The sequence below is a fragment of the Epargyreus clarus genome, unplaced genomic scaffold (assembly GCF_041222505.1).
Source record: "Epargyreus clarus isolate Ecla_fem2 unplaced genomic scaffold, WU_Ecla_fem_2.2 ptg000014l, whole genome shotgun sequence".
Classification (NCBI taxonomy): domain Eukaryota; kingdom Metazoa; phylum Arthropoda; class Insecta; order Lepidoptera; family Hesperiidae; genus Epargyreus; species Epargyreus clarus.
The window spans coordinates 540,633-556,744 of record NW_027332222.1 but is presented as its reverse complement, the minus strand read 5'-3'; the positions used below and the strand labels follow the sequence as shown (position 1 = coordinate 556,744).

At 35.5% G+C, this 16,112-nt stretch overlaps 1 protein-coding gene across 10 annotated transcripts in view; it reads right to left on the bottom strand.

The window, feature by feature from the left end:
• Positions 1–1,165: 1,165 nt before the first annotated feature.
• ich (zinc finger protein ichor) overlaps positions 1,166–16,112 on the bottom strand; it is a 54,210-nt gene continuing 39,263 nt past the window's right edge. For all 10 annotated transcript variants that reach the window (XM_073079405.1, XM_073079404.1, XM_073079401.1 and 7 more), the window contains one exon: positions 1,166–5,773. In XM_073079405.1, the coding sequence (XP_072935506.1) occupies positions 4,312–5,694 (1,383 nt within the window). In that variant the 5' untranslated portion in view covers positions 5,695–5,773 and the 3' untranslated portion in view covers positions 1,166–4,311. The remainder of the gene's footprint in view (positions 5,774–16,112) is intronic.

Sequence of the window (16,112 nt, the reverse complement as noted above, 5' to 3'; positions counted from 1 at the left end):
TTTGGTATGGAAAATACAGTAAAATGTGAATAAACACATAATAACTATAATTAAATTGTAGTAATTAATATTAAAAGTCAGACAGATAGTTTCTTGTAAATTAAAACGTATATCTTTGGGTATATAATTTTGACCATATTACTTACTTACTTACATTTACATACTATTTAGTACTCATTAATTAAGAAATATCATGGCTTATTTTGTACACCGTACACACTACTACATACAAGCAGTTGACATTTTACGCTAGTGTGCTGTAGATGCGCGTTTTCTCTTGCGCCCTGCGCCTGCGCGCGCAAAAAGTAATTTGTCTAGTAAGTGAGTTAGTTAACATGTGTTCTGTAGAATCATCGTTAAAACTTTAAATAATCGATGCTTCATCTTGTCAAGTACATTAAATAGTTTGAAAAATTTTATTGGTTTATTTAATGCCTATCATTTAAAACTTCTTTAACGATCAGTCCTAAATTATTTATTACTTTAATATTGTTTAATATAATAGTATCGTTATTTTATATGCAAATATACCCTATATATAAATACAATTCCCAATAAGAAATTAAGATACCCGCTTCAATCGCACAGTTAAATGTTTTACAAAAATATGATTTCTAAACTCAATGTCATACAGCTAGAAATTATTATTTGTTTCACTTTACTTTTTTATTTGAAAATTTTAATATTAAATCAACGTTGGTCATAAATTTCATAGAGCAGTTAAAATAACCTAATATTCCATAATAAGGTATTGTGTACACGAGCGTTTACAAAGCGCTATGGACGTGCATTGTTGCTATTATAACATCTTACCTGCGTTTTCTCAGCCCCAGTACTTACGTTTACACTTGACAGTGCGTAGTTTCTCCCCGCACCCAGCAAAAAGGTATTTGTCGTACGTTCATTTCACATCCGACTTTCCTCCGCCCGGGAACCGCGTGTGTGAACTAAACTCTTTCTCTAAACAAAGGTTGTTTGGATATTGACCCAGTTGTGGTTAATTAGTTTTATTGTCTCATTCTTTTGTTGTATATCGTGGTGTCAGTTACAAGTGTTTAAGTGCGAAATGTTTTTTATTTGACCTAATTTTTAGATATTTTGATGTCAGTATGAGTAAATGATTTTTTTTAGGTTGTTTTTACAATTAGAAATAACAAATGCAGAGTATCGTTAACAAAAATCTCCGTTTATTTTACATTAATTTACACAATTTACTTATAATGGAAAACCTCTTCAAAAATATAACATTCTCTTCTTAAAAGTAAGCTATTATAATTAAGGCCATATTACACTATCACTTTAATTAAATTGCTGAATTGCTCTTTTGAAAATAAATTATTTGTGACCGAGCACAACAAAGCAACAAATTCGTTAAGAAATACCAAGTTTGTTATGATTTTAACAAATTTGCTTCAATTTTATCGGATAGTGTACCGATCTTTTAAGATACCTACGAACAAAGATTTACAATAAGAATAATTACAAAATTACAAATTACCAATAAATACTTAAGTACTAAACGCCTTAACACTAAAAAGGTACTTTATTAATGTCTACATACATGGCGAGAAAACGCCGCGTGTGAAACACTACTTGCTTAATTTTATCATGCAAAGTTAACTCAAATTGTATCCACATTTTTTTATTTTAAAATAGTAGAAAATAATGCTCTTCTTATCATTAAAATTGAAACGAATATTTTTGTGTATCAACAATAACATGTTCTTTTATTCTAAATTTTACTATGATAATTATGTATCGTGAATTTTAATTATAAAGCGTTTCACAAACGCGCGTCCTTCCCGCCATGTGTAGAGCGGTTTTCTGACCGCTGATATTCTAAAAGGCTGTAAACTTCCTTAGCCAGCGCTGGCAAAAATTGATATGCATTTTAATAATTAATCTTTTATACTGAATCAACATAACCAAAACGATCCAACAATTTTAAATTTAAGTGTTTCATTTTTGTTTTGCTTATTTTCTTCAATTAAGATATTTTCATACTTGATTTCATAACCGCTACACAAAATACAATTTTAAATAATTTTATCTGCACAAAACTGCACAGTTTTTGTCACGCCTATACATAGTAAAATAATGTTGTTACATTTAATAAATATACATAGGAATGTTAGCAACAGTTCGTAGTTTAAGTAGTTGTTCCAATTTACTGGGGACATGGAATGTAAGTCGACTTTAATCTACTTTTAATAAAAAATAACTATGATTTTGAATAGAAAGTTTACAATTATAAGCAACAATATATTATTATGTATACAAAGCTTGTCCGTTTGTGCTACGTGCACGAGCATTTTGCACGCGAGTATTCCGTCGAGCATTTAGCACAATCGAACAATAACATAAGTCATTCTAAATCAAATTAAGTCATTGTACACTTGAGTATCAAATTCTGAATATTATTTACATCGCAGAATACAGAAGCCACTTAATTCTTACATTTTTATGAACACATGTTAATGGTAATTCAGTATAATCATATAATATAAATTGTTTGTATATTTTCTTAAGAATGAAATAGGACATTGAAATCAATAGGATATTTTTGAAGTTATCGGGCAATCGGCATTAATTTCAGACTAAAAATAATTTATTTATGAGTTGTATAGCCACCGAAGTAGTGTTTCAAATACAATCATGTAGTACAGCTATACAACAAACTACATACATCTGATTCCAGAATAAATAAAAAATTTTAGCGCACTGAGAATATCTCTAACTGGTATGAAAATCTTGAAAATTGAAAAAAAAAAGTTCTTAGTTAACTTAGTTAAATTGGTATTATCAAAATTTCTTTGTCCATTAAAATAGATAGTAACCCTTTAAGTTATCGCAAATAGTATATTTCAGGGGGGGCAGTTTTTTTATTATTGTGGTGTCGTTTATAAATTATCGGTTACATTTACATATTTTCACTTGACAGGTATTTATAATCTTTTAATTGTTAAAATGATCCTTATCTGTCTGATGTTCACACGACGTATCCGTCAAGATCCTATTTTTCAATGTACCACGTATACATCATATGCAGTACATTTCAGTTTTTTCCGCCTTGCCCTAAATGCTTGGAGCGCGTTGCGTAACAACGGATCGGAATTATTAGAACATTGGATGCGTTTTTTCCCTCACTTCCCGGACGCGGATCCGGATCGCGTGTGCGCAAGGATCCGACTGTACTCGTACGTGCAGTAGATTAGGATACGATTCTATTTTAAAAAATGATTTTACGTTTTTGAATGCATTCTTAAATTAATATTTTAATGGAATATTTTAAAATAAAAAAGTACAATAGTATTTTATTGTTCTTTCTATTTTAATATTTGTTAATATTGTTTAATATTATTCTTCTTTTATAACTCATTTTTTAATTAACAGGAGTTCGCTTTATAAATTATTCGTTAGATTTTTTTTTCATAATAATTACATTTGAATGTGCCTATGTATTTTATTTTATATTTACGGATGTTGTGCAGTAATAACTATTTGAGCGGGAAAATTGGCTTCCATAAATGTTTTTAAAGGAAATACAAATTAAACATTGTTATTATTGAAAATATTAATTAGTATTAGCTAGAACATTAATTAAATAATTGGAAGTTATAGTTAGCCTCATTTGCTTTGTCTTTGTTTGTTAAATAATACAATAAGTACCTAACAATATACATTATAAAGCTAATATTATTTTTATTAAATTTGACTATAAGTAGGTAATCGGAGTAAGCATTCACATTAAAATATATAAAATTTCGAAATTTATTTTAGTAAGTACTCTAAAATCGTACTGCAATTTAGCGAACAGATGCTATCTGGCATTTACTAATAATAATTGAGAAATAACTTAAGCGTCAATACACATACAAAACATACCGAGGGACACTTAACTAAAGAAATGAGTAAGATAACGCTTATGGGAGCCAAAACTGTCTTTAGACAATTTTGCCTTAAACGTAACGATTTCATTTTGAAGAGGTTCGAAATTGTGATTTAACGATGTCTTTAAACAGTTTTACCCTCAAAGATCATCCGCCTTAAAACTACATTACATGGAATGAACGACGTTCCATCACTACGCAACAATAAAACAATAATTATCTACATCAAATAAATCTGGAGAGCTTAAAACTAGTCAACATTGCACTTGTCCTTAGGAGTGTTATACTACAGGGTGATAGAGTGTTCTTAGGGAATTAACTGGAGTCATATACAATACAGCATGATACGGCAATCACACGCACAATCACACACGGAACTAATCTACTGAAATGCTTTTTGAGCTAGCGTCGAGACCCTCGCCTAGTCCCTGCCGATCCGCTTGTGGATCTGCTGATGCTTGATTAGATGCGCCTTCTGCCTGAACGCCTTCGCGCACACGTCGCATCTGAACGGTTTCTCCCCCGTGTGCGTGCGCAGATGCACCTTGATGTTAGATTTGTTCAAGAACCCTCTATTACATATCCCGCAGCGGTGCACCGGCTTCTCCTTGCCCAACAGCCCGCTCAACTCCGCGGCCGTCGCCGATGGAAACGCTAACGAGCTCCCGTGGAGACTGCTACTGTTCGCCTGCTTCGCTTTCGCTCGACTCCTTTTGCTCTTATTCGACGGTGTCACCGTTGTCGTGTGCGCGTGGGGATAGCCTAGTAATCTCTCAGGACTACAGAGACCGTCAGGCTTAAGTCCTAAAGCGTAATGAGTAGCGTATCTCCCGTTCAAAAGACCCCCGACACCGTCCGTAGTGGAGACCGCATTTCCAGGAGGCGACGATGTTGATATTACGTCCATTCCGTAACTCGTCGAGCTCGGCGCCTCCTGCTTTACGGGTGGACCGTTTTGTAGCCGATTTTGTAGTAAAGGCATGTATCCATGCGTCAGTAAACTCTGAAGGGTAGAACCTGCTTGACCGAGATTTTTCTGTAGAAACTCCGAGCTTTTGGAGAACTCTTGCCCCGGTTTACACGGAAAATCAAGGCCCGAATGGTGACTATTTTGAGATGGAGGCGGCGAGTTGGGTAAACCGAATTCGGCGAGATCCTGCGGCACTATCTTGTCCCCGTGTTGACCGCACGCCCCCGCTATCCACGCATCGATATCCATCCAACTGTCTCTCGAATCATTTCTTTCCGGATCTTCGGGTTGGGAGGGCACTGTGGTGTCTGCTATTGCGGAGCCGATTATAGCAGCTATATCTTCTATAGAACTAATATCATACATGTCTTGTTTGTGGCCATCTTCGAACAATTTAGTGGGAGGCGAGCAAGATCGTGCGCAGGAGTCGGCTGCACCAGGGGCAGTGGTCTCGGCGAAGGGTTTCGTGTCTGGCGCATCTAAGGGAAAGGGTTTCACATCCTCGAGGTCGGGGGGTTCAGAATCCGCAGCGCAAGTGGAGGACGAGACCACGTCGTGATCGGTGCCGTAGCCGCTCTGCGTGGGGTAGTTGTTGTTCTCTTCGGGAAGACGTTGCGCGATTGCATGGAAGTGGTGGCCGGAGATGCCGTTGATGGACAAGTGGCCGGTGTAGCCGGTGAAGGGGGGGAGAGGTTTGAGTTCGGCGAGGGGTGGGGGAGCGAGTAGGGAGTCGAGGAGGTCGGTGGGGGGTGGGGACTGTGCGTCGAGCTTGGGGTCGAGCCAGCAGGCGCCCAGCAGCAGCTCGTCGCCGCCGGGCACACCCGCACACTTCATGCCGCGCCTCACCGCCACCCCGGAACCGAGAGACACCCCGCCACCGCCATACTTGGACGCCGCCACCCTGCCGCGCTGTCTGAAACAATACAAATAATTGTTATATTAATTATTTTCCCATGGAAATTTTCTCAACAATTTTAAAACAAAATAATTATTAACTGTTATTCAATACCATTTTTATGACATAAATACAAGTAACTAATTTATTCTTGGCAAACTATACCTTATACGATTAGTTGTGTAAGTTTTAGTTAGAGGTGGTAGTATTGTTCCTATAAATAAACCATGACTAAATAGTAACTTACATTACAACAAAGCAAATAATTAAATATACTAGTTACGTTACATCAGAGAAACAAAATAAGTTTTAAATTGTATTCTGAAAGATTTTGTAATGGAGAGTTTATGAAATTATCTCAATTTGTAACTTGTGTTGTATATTTTTATGTTTTAGTTCGCGTTTATAGTACCTATAGATAGTCCTTTTTTTTGGAGTTGGAAACCTTCAAAAGGTACGCGGGGCCTTGGGAGCGACACGGGGTACGTGGGACTTTTACCGCACTAAAACCCTCCTGGTGGCCGTCCTCGGTGCTGCGTAGAGGACTCCGGGATCTCCAAAAGAACGTGACCGGAGTCCTCTCAGCGCACTACCCCGTCGGGCTCCGCCCAGGTGGGTTTGTATCACCACACCGTCTGGTATATACGACGGAATGCGACCACACGTACCGCGGTCCTTCCCGGGGTCGCTAGCCGGGCGATTCGAGCTCCCACGCTTGCCGCCCGCAACCCCGGAAGCCCCTTTTAGTCGCCTCTTACGACAGGCAGCGGACACCGTAGCCCTATTCTGGCCCCGGAACTACAGGGACAACCTATACATAGTCCTGTTCGGTGATCAGCCACACAAAATAGTGAGCTGATTTTAATCGGAAACATTCAAACTATACTTAATCAAAAAACTTTGATTGACAATAAATGTGAGTGACACTTTGATCATATATCTACATAATATGCTTATTTGTACGATAATAAATCTCAAAAACCCGTTTCAAATTATTCGTCTGTCTGGACCGATTAATCTTGAAATTGGCCGAACCAATTTTAATGGGACTTTCACACAGAAATGTATTCGAATGAACTAGAATGAGGTAGGTTGCGTTATACTTCGAAAATCTACGTTGAAAATGACAAACGTTTATTGATATACGTTCCGTATGTAAACCGCGTCGGGATTTTGACACGAATATATTCGATTCGATTCGACAATTAGGTTCGACTCCGGAGGCACCACAGTCACACCTATTTCTACCTAATTACAGCAGTTCAAAGTTTCGCTGCGTTCCGTTTTGAAGGTTGCGATGAGAGAGATATACCTTGAGGCGTCCTAACTTGGTAACCTGGTACACCATACCATAGCAACGCAATGACCAACTTCAGGTAGGAGTTTAATCTTATCTGGTGTTGATACATGTCCATAGACGGCAGTAACCGCTTACTATCAGGTTGACTGCATGCTCGTTTGCTAATTCAATATTTAATCTACGGTTCAAGATTACTTATATTTTTAAATATTTTGATATCATTCATAAATCATTGGACTTAACATTTTCACTTTTCTTTTGCGTATCACACATTTATTTTAATGCAAAAATTTATTAGTCCACAGCCACAGCCCACATCTGGTCTCCTTAAATCGGTGACCCAAACATTATCAGCACAATGGCTAAAGTCGCAGATTTTGCAAACAAGGAATATAGGCCATCGTGTGATGCAATCGACACGGTATAAGATACGGAATTTTCAGATTTAGATAAGACTTTATAAGATTGGGGAAGCACACGAGCTTGTCTACCTGATGATAAGAAATCAGTGTCACCAACTGTATTTAGAAAAGGGTCTACCGATCAGACAGATTGTTCAAGGCTCATATGTGATGCCACTTCAGAAGATTAAGATAGGTTGCTTTATATATATGTCAAACAGAGCACACATCCTTCCACTCAAACGCAAGAAATACTTTACGCTACAAAATACGAGTAGATGCAATGGTTCCATCGAGCGACCCAACTCGAACTATAACTACTAGGTTTTCAATCTGTACCTTTTAAATTTACTGTAGATTAATGTATAAGTATTTGAATAATGTATTTTTATACATCCAAAGCAAATAGACACTGGAGTGTTCAGCCGTTTCAATTTATACGTAGATCCGGTCTTAAATTTAATTGTATATTACAATATTAAACATAATTGTGTATTTTAAAGACATATCAATTAACTATTACAAGGAATATAGGCCGCAGTGCAAATAATATAATTGGAAAAATTAGGGCTGTCACATATTGTAGTTTTTGTGTTGGTATTCATTTTACTATGTTAAAATTATGCTTACCTTAATGTATGCAATATTAGAACATATCTAGAAGGTATATAACCCGTTAGCGGAAGCTAAAGACATTAAAAAATAATTTTATTATTATTGTTAACTTAAATGCTATACCGCACTTCCTTTCTATATTCCTACAAACACACTTTACATTTATTTTATGATATTTTTCCGGTTTCCAAGGCTTTTCAAGTGCGTTTCAGCCCTGCCGGCGGTGTCGGGCAACACCGATGCCTAATGAAGCGGAGCGCATGAAACGAGCGTTTGGCTCAATATCTCAATTTCGTAGATATTAGAGTTACTACATTTTCACGGGCGATATTATGCTTTTGTACTGTTTTTGTTTTATGCTTATCGTATGTGTTGGTCTAATTGCACATCCTCGCAGTAAAACACAAAATTGTAATCACTTTATACCATGACCCTATATTTATGCAATAAGTTATTGATGACTGAAAAATCACACCTCTGTGGTAAGACAGGGATACACGAGGCACTCCAACATACTCCTCAGGATATACATTTCAACTACCTTTAGGTAATACTTTGGAGTCTTAGTAATAATGGGTGGTAGTGACTTCTTACCATTAGATGGACTCCACGTTCGCCACCTCTATAATATAAAGAGAATATCGCTTTTCTGGAATCTACTAGTCGCCTCTTACTACGATTATGAAGAAAACTATTAGGTTATTCTAACCCGATAACATGACTGCTAACCAATAATTACCAGGAATAAGAACTTAACGTGCACTGTACAACACAGAAGCGCATGACATTTAGCTACTGTCGTCACCCAGCGAGTTCCCGACCGTACCACTCAATAGATTGGCTACATTTACACAAGCAGAGCTATGCTTATCCGTTAACAACCAACTAATACAAATCTATTCGCGATGCACGGACAACACGATAATCGCGATGTCAGTGCATGCACAATTAACCAAGTTACCGGCCGCCTGACCGTGTTTTTGCAACTTGTTACCCTCTGTTATCCGCGGTATCTGCTACTTGAGTATACGTCTAAACTGTTACGGTTAGATCTTTTTATAGCATAGACGTAGAATAAACCATTCGGTGGTTAGTGTCTACAGCTTCATAGATATTTGTAATCGACTCTAGATAGGACTCAAGTCATATCTGTATCCTTACCATGAGTTTTTACGTTGTGACAAATATGACTGTATTAGTATTTGTTTACGTGTTGGCCCATACAATTTCCAAGTTCTGTTATGATCCGCGAGGGTCACTAATTGGAAATTGTATGGGCAAATACGTAAACAAATAATGGATGGAGTAAACGTAAGGTAAAATTGTGGGATGTTTTGAAAACTCATGGTAAGGGTACTGAGGCGAGCCACAAATGCTTTGCTACTCCTGAACAGTGTGTTGAAAGGTCTCGTGTGTCTCTATCATCATAGTACGCACACTACAATTATAATAAATGTTGTTTTAAAAGCTTCTTCTTCTTTTAAAAAATAAAACTAATAAGCGGTATAGAAAATAGCAAATTAAATATGCTATTTATTTCTTTCTTTTTATTTAAATTTGCTAAAAGTTACTCCAACAAATAGGTAAGCTGGAAGGCTGGCCACAAAGGAAGCACGAGTCTTACCCGTTTTAATACTGAGAAACTCCAGTCTTAGGCAGAAAAATGAGACTATGAACAAGTACGGGATTTGAACCCTTGGCCCTCAATGTGAGAAGCTCGATTGCAATAATTCGACGAATTTCACTATTTAAATCGTAGCGGTAAAGATAAAAGTAACTTGCCTTTGAAGTAACAATAAATATTTTACGAAAAATATCGGATACCGTGCGGCAGACAAAGGAGTTTTCACTTTTACTTTATTTCCGAGAAAACAAGATTGAAGTCTGTACCCTTACCATGAGTTTTCAAAACATCCCACAATTTTACGTTACGTTTACTCAATCCATTATTCTGTTCCGTTTGCTTAGTAGACTGAGTAAACGTAACAATAAGTAAGTGCTCAAGTCTTTTGTCTACCTCACATGCTCGCAAAAAAGAGAGACAAAACATAAAGCGCCGTTTTGTCAATTTAGACATTTAATGTTACGTTACTGACACTATAGTTCTGATATAATCCCCTAGGCGCGCTGATTGGAAATTGTATGGGCAAATACGTAAACAAATACCAAAACAGTCATATTTGTCAAAACGTAAAAACTCATGGTAAGGGTACTGATTGAACATGACGTCATCATGACACACGCACACCGACCCCATTCCTATTGATTTTGTATTCGGAAATTAAAATCTGAGATACTTAAAAATTTGTGTTGTTAAACACTATTTTTTAGGCTGAGATTTATACAATAGCGGTTATTAGGATTTTCGGTAGTCACTGACTTCGGTGGTGACCGTGACGATCCTAAATAACTTCGTACATAGACGTTGTGGCCTAGTCCCTGTATTGTATTTTTTCATAAAATCGGTGCTATAATAATCATGATTGGTGCTCTAAAAAATTATAAATAAAACATATAGGTTAGGTTAGAAGTACATTAATCAATGTTTTAAAACGATTTATTATGCTCGTATCGAAACATCCTCATTACTGAAATTATACACTTAAAATTGACTTCAACGCAGAAATATACGAGCCAAGCGATCATCTACCAATATCCCATATCATCAACATCCCATTACTGTTCCACGGCTGGGTACGGGAGACCCGTCTCTCATAATGAGAAGGATTAGGTCATAGTCCACCGCGCTGGCCAAGTGCGTGTTGGTAGACTTCACATATCTTTGTGATTTTGTTTTATAAATCTCTCATGTGTACAGGTTTCCTCACGATGTCCTTCACCTTCATTTCCTTCACCGTTTAGCAAGTGATAATTAATTTCTAATACGCACATAACTTTGAAAAATCAGAGGAGCGTGCCTGGCATTTGAACCTGGGACCCCTCGATCGAGAGACAGAGTTTCTTAACCACTAGCCACAGCTATCACTGCTTTTTTTTGCAAAATATATCCCATATATATTTTTATTATTAAATTATTCAGAACTAGTTTTTGCCCGCGGCTTCGCCCGCGTTTAAAAGAAAATAATATAACTATATACTAACATACATACATAATATACTAACATACATATAACTGAAAATTCGTACCTTCAACTTTGCTGAAATCATCACTTGATCAAATGCATAGTTTACGATTCAATCCTTACTAATATCGATTAAAATAATCGATGTTTTGGGTCCAAAAGATTGATTCTCCATTAATCGATCTTAGATCGCCATCCCTAGTTCCCGTGGGATTTCCAGGATAAAAACTATGCTATGTCCTTTCTCGGGTCTCAAACTATCTTTGTACAAAATTTCATTAAAATCGGTCTAGTGGTTTGGGCGTGAAGAAGAGACAACCAGACAGACAGACAGAGTTACTTTTGGAAGTATAATATTAGTAAGGATTCAAAGCTAAAGATGATGCTAGCAAAAGGTATCTGAAGCAGAATGGTTCGACCAGGTACTACCATCACATTTATTCCTAACGTAAAATAGTTTTTTTTGTTTTGGTGGGAAGGTGTGGACTGAGGAGGCCAACTTACATGAAGTGAACGTCTTACTCTGATAGCATGGAAGTGAAAATGCGCGTGAGATTTAACTTTAAGATCAAAATACGGACCTTAGACTACCCCAGTAACACGTGTAGTAGGAAATAAGTCTACACCATACAGCAGTGTCAACACGCACATTAAGCAACAAGTAGCACGCAACAATTTGTAATAACTAACGTAAAAACTATCCATTATAATATAAATTTGTCTCGGCTAAGAACGTGGCCTTGTGTATTTTTCGCAAATGCCCACTGCATTGATAGCGATTGCGGTCGTTGGCCCGTGGTGGTGGCGCAATGGTGGTGGAAAAAAATTGGAATTACAAGTCTGGATTGCGAGCAGAACGTGACGGCTTTCAAAAAAACAATAATTTGGTGGTCGCTGAGCAATCGACACTGCGTTGCTGTTCCGCTGGAGAAAAACCTTTGTATAGTAGAAGCTGTATACTAATGATTGAGTTTTGACTATTTTATTTGTAATTTCACTTCCACAATTTTTAAATTCCCCATAAGTGTATGTGTTTCTCGTTAAGATTACATTTTTCCGTTTAATTATTTTTAAGTTATGTAAATATTCAATCTGTTACTGCGTCTAACGTCATATTTCTTTCTAACGTTATATTCGCAGGACAAGTGGAAAGTAAAGAAAATCTTAAGGCTAATTTTAGAAATAAATTTGATATAAACGAGATAGAAACTATAAACATGACTGTTTTTAAATAAAAAATATTGTCATGGCAATGAGCCTATAAATATATTTTATTTTCACTTGGAAAACCTTTAATTTTATTTATGTGTGTTTATATCAGTAATTATTTTATTTCATTTTATTTTAAGAGTATTGAAATACTGCAAAACATAGAAAAACTATTAAGTAAAAACGACAAACATTTAAAACTTTTACGGATAAATGAATACTAATTGCTATCGTGGTAACTAATCTAGAACAATTAAATATTGTTACTCGTTCGTAACTTCAAGATATTTAACATTATCTACGGAATCATTTAACATAGTATAATTTGTCTCTAAGCTAAGCTGTCACGTAATTGATTTATGTTGTAATTAAGTATCAATTAACTGATTACTTCAGATTAAATTGCTACTGTTTAAAGACGAAATTGTAAATCAATAATTTTTCAGATATGATTTTCGTTATATTTTTTATGTATATTATACACATTTACACTTATTAAAATGTATCACTTAAAATATATACTTGGTTTTATAATTTCAATTATTGTTGATAAGTGAAAATTCTAATCTATTTTAAATATGTGAGACAATAATAACTTATTATATAGGCGGCATTAATAACTTTAAACCAGGTGAACAGTCCGCTTATTTACTATTTAAATTTATAGGTATGCTTTTTAATTTCAACTTATAATATAAAATATTATCTTAGTATCCATCGGCTGTCATAAGTTTACTTTTGAATATATTCCTCCCGTAGTAACATTTTTATCTACTCACTCCGCGTATTTAAACATGTTTGCAAGTAGTTTCAGTTGCAGCAGTTTTAAACATATATTTGCTACTGCATTCTTAGACTTAACCCTTTTTCACCACGACATCCACTTGCAAAAATGGTGTTACTATTCGAGGTCGAGATGTTCTTTTATTAATAACAATTAAATTATTGACAGACGAGCCGAATTCTGAGAAAGCGCTCGTTATCTGCTCTGCTGGACCGGCGAGTGAAAGTTGTGGCCATAGATCGGACAGATTATACTAACATATTAATACTATATTTCTATTGAACGCTGATATGATAACGTTTTGGATACAGTTTGTCGTGCTCGACTGTTTATTAAATAGTTATCGTCGTCAACGCATTACTGTCCCACTGCTACGCGCGGGTCTCAGAATGAAAAGGATTAGGCTATAGCCCACCGCGCTGTCCAAGTGCGTATTGGTGGACTTCACATACCTTTTTTTAAAGATCTCCCAGGTATTCAGGTTTCCTTATGAGATTTTCCACCACTGTCAAAGCAAGTGGTTATTAATTAATTTGTAACACATAACTTTAAAAAGTCAGAGATTCGAACTTCGCACCCCTCGATCGAGAAACCGAATTTCAATTATTCACTGAGAAAGCTGATCCTATCGAATTTATTTCAAAACTTAAGTTTCTTAACATATAGCAAAAATGGTCACGCTGTCCACCTGATGTCTAGTGGTCCCTGCTGCGCATGGACATCTGTACAACTTCAAATGTGACAGGTGTCAAAATGTATTTTTTCGGTTTACTGAAATATAACATTTATTGTAGGTTTGATATAAAATATTTGGCAAAATTTTCACAGAATGTAGTGGTATGACTCCAATCCGATTTGCGCTCGGCTTTTTTATAAAATAAGAATTATAAAGTTTTTTAATCATATTTATGTAGTTGTAAAAATAAAAGAGCCTCCGTAATTCTTTTAGCACGGTTACAACATTGTAGTGGTGTATTACAAGATTACAATTATTTCTAGATTAAAGAATAGATAATGCTGAAGCACGACCCTTGTTCTTAGGCGTAGTCACTGAATTCAGAGAGGACTTCAATTCTTGTTCGAAGTTGATTACGTATGTTCAATTGTTCATAGGCGGCAACGATGATTAACCACCAGGTGGATTGCACGCTCAATTAAAAAATACGAATTTAAATACCTTTGTCCATAAAATATGTGCAAAATTATTCCAACTAGCGACATTTCTACTATCACATTTCTTGAATATATTTAGATAAATACAGCGCATAAATAATACAAACAAACATAATGGCGCTGTGTTATAAACATATTTCTTGCAGTTAAATTCAATTAATTATTGGGAACACACCTGTGGCTAAAGAATGGATTCAAGTTTATCAATTAATATGCACTTATCGTCACGCTATATCTTGTGGGTAATTAGAAATGTAATAAATTTTGCAAATGCCATTTGTTTATTTTTCGTTGGAGAAATGTTAGCCATGTTAATGGAGGGAAGATACCCAGTGCATACAAATATGCATCATACAGATCTACATAGATACACTCTCAGACTAAATTAGACATAGTTATTTGCTCTAGGTAGCTATAAAGTATTGTGTTGATTTGCTAGTTAATTTATTAATGTCACACTATACCTATGATAGGTATATGGTCAAGGAATAAGATCAGTGAAAGCAACTTATGATTTGCATTTTAAGCTTAGATAGGCAGTCATTGCACTAAGATGTATAGTAATTGAGTAATTTCGACTTAAAAGTTAAAACAATATACCGGTATATAAGTTATAAAATTTTTCAATGATGAATATCTTTAAGGGAAACATAATAAATAATGAAGCATGTAATAATATCTAAGTAAGTATATAATAATAAGAAATACTAATATATCAGCTGGAAATCTCAAAAATATTGTTGTACCAATATAGTTTTAATTTTACGTAGCAACTTGAAACTAAACAAAAAAATATGTCAAATTATATGACTATGCTAAAACACAAAGTAAAATCATAAAATGTAGTATGAGATACTAAAATTGGAGTTTTAATTACAGGCAAATTTGAATTTAAAATAAGTAACATAAAATTTGAATGCGGTGCCGTTACTATTTCATGACCTGTGAAATGATCAACATCTGACCAACTAACGGATAACTTAAAATGTGAAATTCGTGGCGAAAATATTTTCTATTCTTCTGTTCTTTATCTGAAACTAAAATATTAATGCGTACGAAGTTCATCTCATAGTACGTGGGTTGTTCTCCTGTAAACGTTTACAGTAATATTCAAGTAGGTCGATAATCCTAATTGAAGCCCATCATAAAAGCGATATTGCTTGAAGACTAATTCGGAACGCGTCGTTGTACCACTAATATCAAATTATTCGATCTAGAACATCAGCGCTTGACATTGCTCTTATGAGGAAAAAAGTGTGAAGAAATGCCAACGTAGTCGTCCCTTGACTTCTAAAAGACTAATCTTGAGAATTTAGCAAAGCCGCGAATAGATATATTTCACTAATCACTATTTAGGATGTAACCTGTACGAACGATATGCGTAGTTCCATTTAAAGTTTAGGGCATGTCTTACTAAGGTACTATTAACGGGGAGACATATGATAAAAATTTCGCACACGTAACATGCATGAATTTCTTTCTATAAAACATCCACGTCTAATAGTAGGCTTCTATTGGATAAAGTTATAATTCTAATGAAAAAGTGGACCTCGACGTCACAACAACGTCAATGTGCACTTTATCAACCATCGTGAACCTTATCAAAACATAAATAGAAAGTAGATTTAATCTTAATTAAGAATCACGGTAAAGAATCAATTATAAATTAAATTCTAAGCCAAAGAAATATGAGTGTTGAAATATATAGAGATGACACTTCACAACATCAATCATTATTCCAAGACTTAGATTGAAATTCGTACATTGACATCTATAGACTCTACATACATGA